Here is a 13,472-nt window from a genome sequence, read left to right as displayed (position 1 = left end):
TTCACACTTATCCTCTCTTTCAATTTCAGATGATGAAAAGACAGTCCTCACTCATCTTCAAGTCTTACATAGTATCCCACTTTTTTCCCCCTTTTTTGGCCACCCTATGGAGTTCCCAGGCCAGGGATCAGCTGCAAGCCATAGCTGCAACCTAAGCCACAGCTGCGGCAGCATTGAATCCTTAACCCACCCTGCAGGCCGGGGATCAAACCTGTGGCCCAGCACTCCCAAAATGCCGATGATCCTGTTGTGCCACAGTGGGAACTCCTGTCCCACTATTTTCTTTCTTTTTTTTGTCTTTGTCTTTTCTAGGGCCGCACCCGCAGCACATGGAGGTTCCCAGACCAGGGGTCTAATCGGAGCTGTAGCTGCCGGCCCACACCACAACCACAGCAACGCCAGATCCGAACCGCATCTGTCACCTACACCACAGCTCATGGCAATGCCGGATCCTTAACCCACCGAGCAAGGCCAGGGATCGAACCTGCAATCTCATGGTTCCTAGTCGGATTCACTGACCACTGAGCCATGACGGGAACTCCCCACTATTTTCTTAATACCATCCCCTTTTACCCTCACTCAATTATCCTTTCTCCAATATCTTCAATCACTGCTTTATTAATATATTCCCTTATATCTTCAAATATGCAGAGGTCTGTCTTTAACGAGAACATAAAATGCTTGACCTCCATCTTCTAGAAAACTTTCTTTTTGCTGCCAAGCATCTTGAACAAGTATTTAAAAACACATCTTTAATTTCCTCACCATACACAATTTAGTCCCTATAAATCAAGTTTCTACTCTTCTCTACTACTGAAATAGCACACCTGAAGGTCACCAATGAACTCCTAAGCTCCAAATCTAATGGTTTTTCCATTTTTGTCTTTTTAGGGCCACACCCGTAGCAATTGGGCAAGTTCCCAGACTAGGGGTCCAATCGGAGCTGTAGTTGCCAGTCACAGCCACAGCCACAGTAAATGCCAGATCTGAGCCACATCTGCGACCTACACCACAGCTCAAGGCAAAGCCAGATCCTGAACCCACTAAGTGAAGCCAGGGATCAAACCTGCATCATCAGGATACTGGTCAAGTTCATTACAGCTAAGCCACAAAAGGAACTCCCAATGTTGTTGTTGTTTTTTTAATCCAATTTTCTTGATTCATCTTGACATCGGATTTCAGTAAGTAGCCCATTCTTAAAAATACTTTCCTTCTTTTTTTTTTTTTTTTTTTTTTTTTTTGGTCTTTTTGCCTTTTCTAGGGCCGCTCCTGCGACATATGGACCCCAGGCTAGGGGTCTAATCAGAGCCATAGCCACCAGCCTACGCCAGAGCCACAGCAACACAGGATCCGAGCCACGTCTGCAACCTACACCACAGCTCACAGCAATGCTGGATCCTTTATCCACTGAGCAAGGCCAGGGATCGAACCCGCAACCTCATGGTTCCTAGTCGGATTCGTTAACCACTGAGCCAGGACGGGAACTCCTCCTTCTAAGTTTTTACAACACTGTATTACTCTGCTCTTCTCTGAACTCTTCTAAATTCCTTCTTTTCCCTACTCTTACCACTTTTAATATGAACATTCTCCCAGACTCAATCCTTGCCTGCCCATCTCTCATCAGTTTCTCCTGTAGGAAACCATAATTTATAGTGTAATAACAGACAAATCTAGCCTATCTGGGAGCTCTAGTGCCACACTTTCAACTGCTGATGATCATAACCCCATACTAATACAATCTCATTGCTAAATTTACTTCCTAAAGCACTCTCTGATCAAATTACTGCCTTACTCTAAAACTGCCAATGACTACCAGATAGTAAACAAAAACAAAAAAGTATCTCCCAAACATGAACCGTTCTCCACAATTTTGTCTACACTGTTTCCTCTACTAGAAATGTCTTTTCTTGGTCCAATTCTTCATCTAGCTCCCATCTATCAAGATTCAGTTCGAGTCCTTTACCTTCTTGAAGCCATCTGGGACTACTACACAATTACTTCCTCTTCTAAAGTCCACATGAATGCTCATCCTGCATTTATTACACATTTCAATTTGTCACATAATGTCTTATGCTCCTCATTAGGCTTCACCATCTTCAACAATTCTTTTTGTCTCCCACAATACTTTGCACAGTGTCTTTCAGTGTCTCTGCACAGCATTCAAACATTTGTTGAGTACTTGGCATTTACTGTAATTAAAATTACACATAAAGAAAAGTTCAAGTTTCTTGGGGACAAGTTTAAGCACCATTTTTAAGCAAAGAAAGAGTGTGCTATATTGCAAATTTTTTGCTTCCTTCAAGAAATATCCTTAATCTGTCACAGTCACATTAAATAAGTTATAAAAATAACAGAAGTGATGCTAAGGCAATGTTTTCAATAAATGAAAAGCAGTACTTTAGCAATTTGAATATCAGAGCAGTTATGTTTTCTCCAAAGAGCAAGCTGAAAACAACCATGCAGGCAATGATGCAATATTTTCTACGCTGCCTTAACTTTCCTTTAGTCCTCTGCTACGCAGCTTCATTAGAAGCATACTCCTGCTCAGACCTTTAACTCCTCTTTAAGCTAATGCTGACCCGGCCTCACAACCATACAGTTCCCCCTGCCTCTCCTGTCCTCAAAGCCTTTTATCCCAATGCCATATCATGTCACCTCTGCTCCCTCACCAGCCAAATGCCCTCAGGGCAGCAGATCAGCTCACTCTCTCATTCAATTCCAGGCCTGTTTATTCTTAAATCTCTCACCTTTGATAGCCCAATGTGTCTCCCTGAATAGAGAGGAATGGGGACACAAGAATGTTTCTTTGGTCCCCTGACTCAAAGCCCCTTTTGGAGTTTTCCATTCCTCTCTCCAGGACAGCAGATTAGATGCCACACAAAAGGAAGAACAAAGGGATGAGCAAACCAAGATCTCGCAAGAGGGCAGCCTGACCTATTACCACTGGATAGCCAGCTATGAGGCAAGCAAGGCAAGCATCAGGACAAGGCCACAGTGGAAAAGGCTGGTATAATGAACTGCTGAGGGAGGGGTAGAGGACATGACACAGAGTCAGTATTATACTAAAGCACAGACAGGGCCCTTGGTAAGGGAGAGGTTTGAAAGAAGCCAGATGATCAGAAGAGAAAGGAAGAGAAGGGCTGAGGGAACACAGTACGTACCACAATACTTCTCTTGCACAACAGCTAATAGAAAAAAAAAAAAAAAACGCCATTCTTCATTCTCCAAAAGATAGACAGATGGAGGAGAAAGAGGTAACAGATGTCAAGCTGAATGAAAGGTACCAAAGACTGTAGAAGAATAACTAAATAAAACATAAGCCAATTACATTTGACAATATTCACTGGTTATGAATCCACTGATGATGATAATCTTGCCCATTTTCAATTTGGATTTTAAATAAGAGAAATAACTATAAAAGGCATGATTCATATTTATTTTATCAATCTGTGATTTCAGAAAACTGCTCTAAAGACAGCTTAGAAAAAGGAAGATACCTGGGAGTTCATAGAGGTTATACTGGTAGCTGTGATCTAACTCCTCCTCAGCTGTTTGCATTATGATAATTCAAAAAGTAAAAAAAAAAAAAAAAAAAAAAAAAAATCATATGAACTTTCAACTATATAACACATCCAATTACTACTTCATTATTAATGAATAAGTAGGTATTTCATTTCCACTCATAAGCCATTTGAGAATTTTTTTTAAAAAAGTATTACTTTATCAGAGTTCCCGTCGTGGCTCAGTGGTTAATGAATCTGACTAGGAACTATGAGGTTGCAGGTTCGATCCCTGACCCTGCTCAGTGGGTTAATGATCCAGCGTTGCCATGAGCTGTGGTGTGGGTCGCAGACATGGCTCGGATCCCGTGTTGGCTGTGGCTCTGGAGTAGGCCAGGGGCCTCAGCTCCAATTAGACCCCTAGACTGGGAACTTCCATATGCCGCGGAGCGGCCCTAGAAAAGGCAAAAAGACCAAAAAAAAAAAAAAAAAAAAAAGAAAAAGTATTATTTTATTAATCTACTTCCAATCTCAATATTCTCAAAATAATTTAATCACTGAAAAATTACGGAAGGTCAACTGAGCAAATACTTCACAAGGATGGCTTTGTAATCTTACCTAAAAGGGAATAGTCACATTTGTCCATTTTGTCATACATTCGTTTACACTTACTATTTGAAGTTTTACTTTTCTGTGTTACTTATGGAATAAGGAAAGAAAATAAATATCTAACACTGTACTTAGTCCTACATATTATCATTAAGCATGGAAGTTATGGTCAAAAGAAACAATGTCCAAAAAACTGTCTAGACTGATGTTTTAAAATCTGTGTCTTCTAGTTCCTACTGTGGGTCATTTTGTTTTGTTTTAAGGGCCACACCTGCAGCATATGGAGGTTTCCTGGCTAGAGGTTGAATCAGAGCTACAGCTGCAGGCCCTTGCCACAGCAACACTAGATCCAAGCCACATTCGCAACCTACAATGCAGCTCGAGGCAATGATAGATCCTTTAACCGACTGAGCGAGGCCAGGGATCAAACCCACATCCTCATGGACACTACTTGGATCCTAACCCGCTGAGCCACAACAAGAACTCCCTGTGGGTCATTTAAAGTTCTATTATTGTTATTTTTTTTAAACAAGAAAGTAGATTAACTTAAAATACCACATAGAGCACTAAGAAAAAATATGAAGATGTGAAACTACACCAAAGCCAGGTGCAAGGGCAGACACATGCTAGATAATTTATATTTCCCTCACTTCCACCTTAAAATATAAACTCCACTGAGAATGGGGACTCCATTTTTGTTTTCTGCTCTATCTCCAGTACCTAAAACAGAAATCACTCTGTAAAATGCTGAAAAAGGACAACCAAATTGCATTACTTCCTTCAGGACATTTTTTTTCTAACATCTGTCTCTTGTATGACTTCAAGTATCTTAAACATAAAATCTAGGTTCTTTGGGGAAAATGACTATGATTTTAAAACTTCATTGGAAATTGTACACTTTAAAATGGTTAAAACGGGAGTTCCCATCGTTGCTCAGTGGTTAATGCACCCGACTAGTAACCATGAGGTTGTGGGTTCGATCCCCGGCCTTGGCTCAGTGGGTTAAGGATCCAGTGTAGCCATGAGCTGTGGTATAGGTTGCAGATGTGGCTCGGATCCTGCATTGCTGTGGCTCTGGAGTAGGCTGGCAGCTACAGCTCTGATTCGACCCCTAGCCTGGGAACCTCCATATGCTGTAGGTGCGGCCCTAAAAAGACTAAAATAAAATAAAATGGTTAAAGTGCGGAAGTTCCTCTGTGGTTCAGCTATGGCACAGGTCACAGCTGTGGTGCAGGTGGCAACTGCAGTATGGCTTCGATCCCCGACCCAGGAAATTTAACATGCTAAGAATGAGGCCAAATAAATAAATAAAATGGTTAAAATGGTGAATTTTATGTTATTTAGTACTTTGCGAAACCAAACTAAAGCAACAGGGAAGAATTTACCATAGGGATTAAAATGGACATAGTTACATAATGCCTCCTCTACCTTCCCCAGCTTCTTCCCTTAAAATTTTCCCAAGTATAAGATATTTGATGTTATCATTTACAATAGTGCCTTCTGTCAATCTTATAATGGACAGAAATTAGAAATAATGGAGGAATAAGCCCAGCACACATAAGAAACCTATGTTGTCCTACAGGTAAGATAAGTTTAGCATTTTTCCCCAGTCAAGAGGAAGGACCCACTGGAACTTCCTTCACAATAAGAAACTTCCTTTTTTGCGGGGGGGGGGGGGGGTTCCTTGGGCTGCACCCAAGGCATATGGAGGTTCCCAGGCTAAGGGCAGAATTGGAGCTGTAGCCACAGGCCTACACCACTGCTCACAGCAATGCCGGATCCTTAACCCACTGAGCGAGGCCAGGGATCAAACCTACGTCCTCATGGATGCTAGCCAGACTCTTTAACCACTGAGCCAAGATGGGAACTCCAAGAAACTTCCTATTATTTGGCAGAATTGGCCTGCTGAAACAATGTTTCTCTGAAGTATCAGGAGTGCAGAGAGAACTAACAAAAATGAGCAAAATTCTGTTCACATGTAGCAATTTGTTTCTTTCATAAGAGGGTATGTTTCACCCCCCAATCTTTTCTGAACACTGTATCACTTTTAAATGTAAAGATATATGTCAAAGACTTAAGGTATGGCTTCTAAAACAGCTTATAATTATTGTCTAGACATTTTATTTTTTTTAATTGAAATATAGGTGATTTACAGTGTTGTGTTAAAGATATACAGTAAAGTGATTCCATTATACATATATATATTCTTTTTATCAGATTTTTTTCATATAGGTATTACAAAATATTGAGTATAATTCCCTCTCCTATGCATTAGATTCTTGTTATTTATCTGTTATGTATAGTAGTGTACTACTCCCAAATTCCTAACTTATCCCTAATTAGAGGATTTATCCCTCATTTACCTGCCTAGACACTCTAGACATGACCTTTATAGCAGAGATCATTGAGGAAAAAATCTCTAAATTATATTTCTACATTTTCTCTATATGATCAAGGAAAAACTATGTTCATAATAGCTAATCAATATATAACAACAGTCAATCAATTGTAGCATAAAAAGGAAAAGGTATCAAAAACAATCTTTAAAAAGAACCTGTATTGGGAGCTCCCACTATGGCGCAACAGCATTAGCAGTATCTTGGGAGCACTGGGACTGCAGGATCAATCCCCAGGCCAGCAGTCAGTTAAGGATCCAGCATTGCTGCAGCTGCAGCATACACAGGTCACAGCTATGGCTCAGATCTGACCCCTGGCCCAGGAATTCCATATGCCACCAGGGGTCTGAAAATCAGGGGTGGGGGGGGATCTGTATTGGAATTCCTGTTGTGGCTCAGCAAGTTAAGGATCGGACGTTGTCTCTGTGAGGATGTGGGTTTGATCCCTGGCCTCACTCAGTGGGTTAAGGATCTGGCGTTGCCACAAGCTGCTACATAGATGCTACAAAGATGTGGCTCAGATGTGGTATTGCTGTGGCTATGGCATAGGTAGGCTGAAGCTGCTGCACCAATCTGACCCCTGGCCTGGGAACGTGCATATGCCATAGGTGTAGCCATAAGAAACCAAAAAACAAAAACCTAGGTCTTTATAAAACTTTTAAGCAGGGTCTAAAAATTTTGATTACACAAACTGCAAGGTTACATGATATCCAATTTGCATTATAAAAGACCACACATCATTGAATTGCATTAGTTTATAAACATAAAAATAATTCTGACAATATTTACTATGTTTTTAAAATTGTAATTCTGGAGTTCCCGTCATGGCACAGTGGTTAATGAATCTGACTAGGAACCATGAGGTTGTGGGTTCGATCCCTGGCCTTGCTCAGTGGGGTAAGGATCTGGCGTTGCCATGAGCTGTGATGTAGGTCACAGACGCGGCTCAGATCCTGTGTTGCTGTGGCTCTGGCGTAGGCTGGTGGTTACAGCTCCAATTTGACCCCTAGCCTGGGAACCTCCATATGCTGTGGGAAGCAGACCTAGAAAAGGCAAAAAGACAAAAATAAATAAATAAAAATAAAATTGTAATTCTGACCAATATACAAAGCTATAATGAAAGTTTTTCTCCCTAAGGGAAAACTATAAAACTCAGAAGCACCTACCAGGAAACACTGGAAATACTCTCTATACATAAATTACAGGAAAATTATGACAGACATTAAAACAAAATCACTCATTTATTCACTTTTTAGAAACATAATAAGGCCACACTAGGAACCAAGCACTCTCCTTCGGATAGAAAGATCAAAGACATTCCCTTCTCTCACAGAGTTTATGTCAACTCAAGCAGAGGAGAGAACAATTAAACAATCACTTACAAAGTACAATAAATATGAATGACAGGAGTACACATTGGTGCAAATAGTTCAGATGAAATAAAAGCAAAAAAGGCTTCCCCCAAAAAGTGATATATGTATAGGATTAGGGCTTAGACCTAAAAACTAAGGTTGGAATTAGCCAGACTTGAGAGAAAGGTTAGGGTGGAGGGGGAAGCAAGAAAAATGTTACTGGGATAAAGACTGGGAGGTGAGAACACAGATTTGGAATGAAGGGGAGGGGTAGGAGAAGAGGGACACAGAGATGCAGGGAACCTGACACTATATGAAGCTAAAAAGGTAAAGCAGAAACCCAATCACAAATGATCTGTAAGATGTGTTTGTTATGAAAATGACAAAATAATCCCATTTGCAGCAACATGGATGAAACTAGAGACTCTCATCCTAAGTGAAGTAAGTCAGAAAGAGACAAATACCACACGATATCACCTATGTCACAAATGAACTGTTCCACAGAAAAGAAACTCATGGACTTGGAGAACAAACTGTGGTACCAAGAGGGAGGGGGAGGAAGTGGAAAGTACTGGGAGTCTGGGGTTAAGGACGCAAATTATTGCATTTAGAGTGGATAAGCAATGAGATCCTGCTGTATAGCACAGGATCTATATCTAGTCACTTGTGAAGGAACATGATAGAATATAATATGATAAAAAGAATATATATAAATATATCTATATATGCATGTGTGACTGGGTCACTCTGCTGTACAGCAGAAAATTGACAGGAGTTCCCATCGTGGCTCAGCGGTTAGCAAACCCGACTAGCATCCATGAGGACGTGGGTTCAATCCCTGGCCTCAATCAGTCGGTTAAGGATGTGGTGTTGCCATGGGCTGTGGTGTAGGCTACAGACAAAGCTTGGATCCTGAGTTGCTGTGGCTGTGGCATAGGCCAGCAGCTATAGCTCTGATTGGACCCCTAGCCTGGGAACCTCCATATGCCTCAGGTGCAGCCCTAAAAAAAGACAAAAAGACAAAAACAAACAAACAAACAAACAAAAAACCCAAAAACTGACAGAACACTGTAAACCAACTATAACAGAAAAAATAAAAATCATTAAAATAAAAAAAAAAGATGTATTTGTTACAGAATCTGGACTTTATCCTAAAGCAACAGAAAACAACTAAAGGATTTTAAGCAGAAAAAAAGGCCACATTAAAATTTGCATGTTAACAAATAATAAAGAGAAGAATAAACTAGAAAAGAGATGCATGGGAGGCAGGAAGAGTGGATTGGTCACTGTCACAGATACTTTGGATTAGAGAAGAGGGTGGTATGGAGTAGGACTGTGGTAACTGGTAGGGAAAGAAAAAATGTTGGCCAGAGAAAGATTAGAAAGGTAGAATCAGGAGCTCCCATCTTTGCTCAGCGGAAACAAATCCAACTAGCATCCAGGAGGACGCAGGATCAATTCCTGGCCTCCCTTAGTGGGTTAAGGATCCAGCATTGCCATGAACTGTGGTGTAGATCACAGATGCAGCTCAAATCCGGTGTTGCTGTGGCTGCAGTGTAGGCCAGTGGCTACATCTCCAACTGGACCGCTAGCCTGGGAACTTCCATATGCTGCGAGTGAAGCCATTAAAAAAAAAAAAAAAAAGGTAGAACTAGCAGGATTAGATTTAAGGAATGGCTAGACTGAAGGGAAGGAACGGAAGGAGTCAAATATTATTTCTAGATTTCAGAATCTGACAATCCAAACTTACTATTTCCCTTCTATCGGAAATATTTACAAGGTTCTAAAAATAGCAGTTTCTTTTCAGTTATGCATGCACACCAAAATAAACAGTGCAAAAAATACTTTAGATTTGATTCAAGCAAATCTGATACTTATCTCTTAAACCATCTTCCATCTGTTATGTAATAAAATATTAAAATGAGTCTGTATTCCACACCAACAGGAGAAAGGAAATTTAGCTAATAAAGACATGTGCTCAGTGCATGGAGAAAGCCTGCTTAAAATTAAAGTTTGCTATTCAAAGTGAATCTTCAGATGAAAAAGTCAAGGCCTGGCAGTTATCCCCAAACCAGAAAGTGTCTCAGAAGTGTTTTCCTTGAACCTATTATATTACCAAAATAAGCACAGGACCAGCTCTTTTATAAAACCATGACAGGCTTTCTTTTTAAGGTAGAATTTAATATAATTTTGGCAAGCTAAATAAAAAAGATCTACAGAAAAAAGAGTACTACCCTTTGAAATCCAATGTCAAGAATATAAAGCAGCTGCTTTCAAAACCCACTCATTCATTCAGTAATTCAGGTTTCTAAACTTCTGCAAATAGAAGCAGAAGCAGATTAGGCACTCTTTAAACTCTTTTTTTTTTTTTTTTTGGCTTTTTTTTTTTTTTTTTTTTTTTTTAGGGCTGCACCTGCGGCATATGGAGGTTCCAAGCTAGTGGTCCAACTGCAGCTGTAGCCGCTGGCCTACACCACAGACGCAGCAATGCCAGATTCAAGCCAAGTCTATGACCTACACTACAACTCACACCAGCGCCGGATCCTTTACCCACTGAGGGAGGCCAGCGATCGGACCTGTGTCCTCATGGATCCTAGTCAGATTCATTTCCCATGAGCCATGACGGGAACTCCTAAACTTTCATTTTGTTGCTATACAACTTTCATTTTGTCACTACATCTAGTACTACGAAAATATTCAATCTGCACAAGAAGGAAATTTCAAGAGCTGCTCATTCCTTTAAACACTGTATCATCTTATAAACAGAATTCCATATTAAGTTTATGTATCAATGTGTTTATAACATATATATCTATATATTCACATTATAGGCAACCAATTAAAATATACACCTTCCTGTATTTGCAAAAACTGAAAACATTACTTGTATTCTCTCAAGGTATTTTTATAAATCACAAAATAAGAACCTCCTCACATTAATGAATTCAACTAATCTATGAAATAAAACTTGGATGCCCCTGCTACAGTTATCTTGCAACCCAATTCTCATGTGTTTCTCCCACACGCTCTTTCATAATTTATCTGGAGAGTATGCAAGGGATGGGTTATCTTTTCACTTGCAAAATAGGAATGTGCTCAACTATGAAAAATGAATAAAAACGATGTTTTCTGAACTGTCATCATTTCCCCCTTCAGTCTATGTGGTAGAAAACTACTCATGAAAACTAACAATAAACTTGCTCAATCTTTCTGACTGCTCTGAGAAAGACTATCCCCTATTTACATGTCCATATGCCCACTAACATCGAGCCTCTGCCAAAATGTATTCCCACCATTCTTTAATACTGGAGGAAAGAAGTTCCTCCTATAGCTATACAAATAAATGTCTTGCTGGTTTTCCTACAGTTTTCCTAGACTTTGCTACTGATGGGCATCACTTTAAAATAATTTAAGATTTGCGATCCATCTTTCGCGCCTTGGTTAAGAAGATGATGCCGATTCAATAATTTGCTACAGATTACAACGCTGACGATCGAGTAGGTACTGCCAAACAAAAGGAAGAATTATTTTGTATTGTAAAAAAAAAGTCCCAAGGAAAGAACATATCCCTAAAGACGTAAAGAAAAAATTTTCACATAATTAAAAGGTCATTTGGATAATAGTAACTCAAACCTCCCCGACGTCGACAGTTACTACCAAGTTTTCCCGTGAAATGGAGGTTAGGGATCGGCCTTAGAATACTATGAAAGAGAAGAGACTCTCCTAGAACTGAAAGAGGGAAGAGAAACCACAGATGAGAAACATGGTGAGGAAAGAGAAAAACTAGCTCTAACGTGCCAAAGGCTGTATTCAACAAGAAAGAGACGTTTTTTTAACCGATTTAGGAGAAGTAACCAGAGCCAAAACCCTCGCAGACCAAGGGGAAAACTCCTGAGTGTGGGGAGGAAGGCGCCCGAGCCCAGTGACAATGGGAACCGCTCCTTTCTAGGAGTGGGTGCACCGAGAGGAGACTGTGCCTCGGCCGGGCCGATTTACCGTCGGCTCGGGAAGAGCTAGACTTACCTGGAGACCGCCATGGCCGGGCGCCGGCGGTTCGGAGCTCGCCGCGAGCGACCCGCGGCGCCGCGGAGGCGCTAGTTTCCAGAGAGCAGAGCGGCGCAGGCCCAGGCCCCGAAGCAAAAGGGAGCGGCCAGTGCGGCGAGGGGCGTCCTGGCGCGGGCCCTCGGGCATCTGCCCCGCCGCCTACCCGAGCTCGTACCCACCGCGGCCGGGGCGCAAAGGTCTGAGACAGAGTCGGAGGCGGCAGTCCTCCGACCCGCACGACTTCAAACCGGGTGCCCCCAGCCCCGCTCTTTGCTGACGTAGGCGTCGGCACGCCGGACTGAGCGTCAGCGCGCCGGAAGTGACGTCAGCCCCCGCGAGGGTTTCCGCTTGGCCGCTGAGCCAAAGGAGTGCGAGAGGCTTCCCCCGGCGGCGCGCGCCTGCGAACTAGCTCGTGGTGCCCATCAGAAGGGGATTGTTAGTCTTCAGAGGAGGCAGGAGAGGAGAAGTAAGAGTCCCCTTAATTTTCTAAAAAAGGAAAAAAGACTCTGTAGCCCGGGTTCTGGAAGTTCAAAACCTATGTTTCTGATTCCTCCAGCCCCATTTTTGTCCCACCGGATTTTCCTAGAGAAAGCAATATCCGAGGGACCAGAGAACTCTCTAGTCCGGGTGGCAGTGCCAGAGGGAAGGGTGAAATCCAGAAAGATCTGCGACGGTACTTCTGAAGACACGGCCCAAATGTTTGCCATATTCCTGCCATATGTTCTGCATGGGCACTGGAGGAAAGGTCTTCTGCCAGCCATTTTGCCAAGTTTGGTTTCCTAATTGTTTCTCTTTTTGGTCCCGTCATTTTCTCATCAGATTTGAAAATTCTCAGCCATTTATGTTTATATTTATTTGCTTATGCATCTATTCAATTGCTTAACTTATTAGTCTTTTAAACATTTCTCTGTCACCTGGTGCAGGCCCTTATCTTAAACCTGATTTTTATAATAATTGTCAAAGGGATATTTTTCCAACTTCTTCAATTGAGCTAATCTTTCAGGCCTCCAACAGATTAGTCTTCAAGAAACACTGCTTTTATCGTGTCATAAAACTTGTCCATTGACTACTCATTACCTGAAGAGGCTATGCCTCAATCCCTGAGTCTTTCTCATCTGTAAAATGAAGCTAATGAGAATTACTATAGGAATAAAATGATGTCATGTATCTACAAGAGTTTACAAGAGTTTATAGACCATAAAGGGAAAGAAACTAACTTAAGAACCTACTGTGTGCTAATCATTTGGCATGCGTTATCTCACATAATTTGTAGGCCAATCCTGTAAAGAAAGTATTAATGTTCACTTTATAGGTGGGAAAACTAAGTTGGTAATTTGCCTGACATCCAAGCTAGTAATAATATTTACTGTTCATTCACTCAGCAAATATTAGTTTGGTCCCTGCTCTATACCAGACACTCTGTTAGGCACTGTTTATGCAATTAGACAAAAATCTGATTAAGCTGATGTTCTTTTTTCTTTTTTTCTTTTTCTCCTTTTTAGGGCCACACCCACGACATATGGAGGTTCCCAGGCTAGGGGTCAAATTGGAGCCACAGCTGTCAGCCTCAG

The 13,472-nt window shown here is 41.4% G+C and overlaps 1 protein-coding gene across 2 annotated transcripts in view; it reads right to left on the bottom strand.

The window, feature by feature from the left end:
• BTAF1 (B-TFIID TATA-box binding protein associated factor 1) overlaps positions 1-12,196 on the bottom strand; it is a 110,337-nt gene extending 98,141 nt beyond the window's left edge. Inside the window, exon 1 of one of the 2 annotated variants that reach the window (XM_003359291.5) lies at positions 11,881-12,196. In XM_003359291.5, the coding sequence (XP_003359339.2) occupies positions 11,881-11,894 (14 nt within the window). In that variant the 5' untranslated portion in view covers positions 11,895-12,196. The remainder of the gene's footprint in view (positions 1-11,880) is intronic. The other variant, XM_021073462.1, reaches the window with a different exon arrangement.

The sequence above is a fragment of the Sus scrofa genome, chromosome 14 (assembly GCF_000003025.6).
Source record: "Sus scrofa isolate TJ Tabasco breed Duroc chromosome 14, Sscrofa11.1, whole genome shotgun sequence".
Lineage (NCBI taxonomy): Eukaryota > Metazoa > Chordata > Mammalia > Artiodactyla > Suidae > Sus > Sus scrofa.
This window is presented reverse-complemented; position numbering and strand designations above follow the sequence as displayed.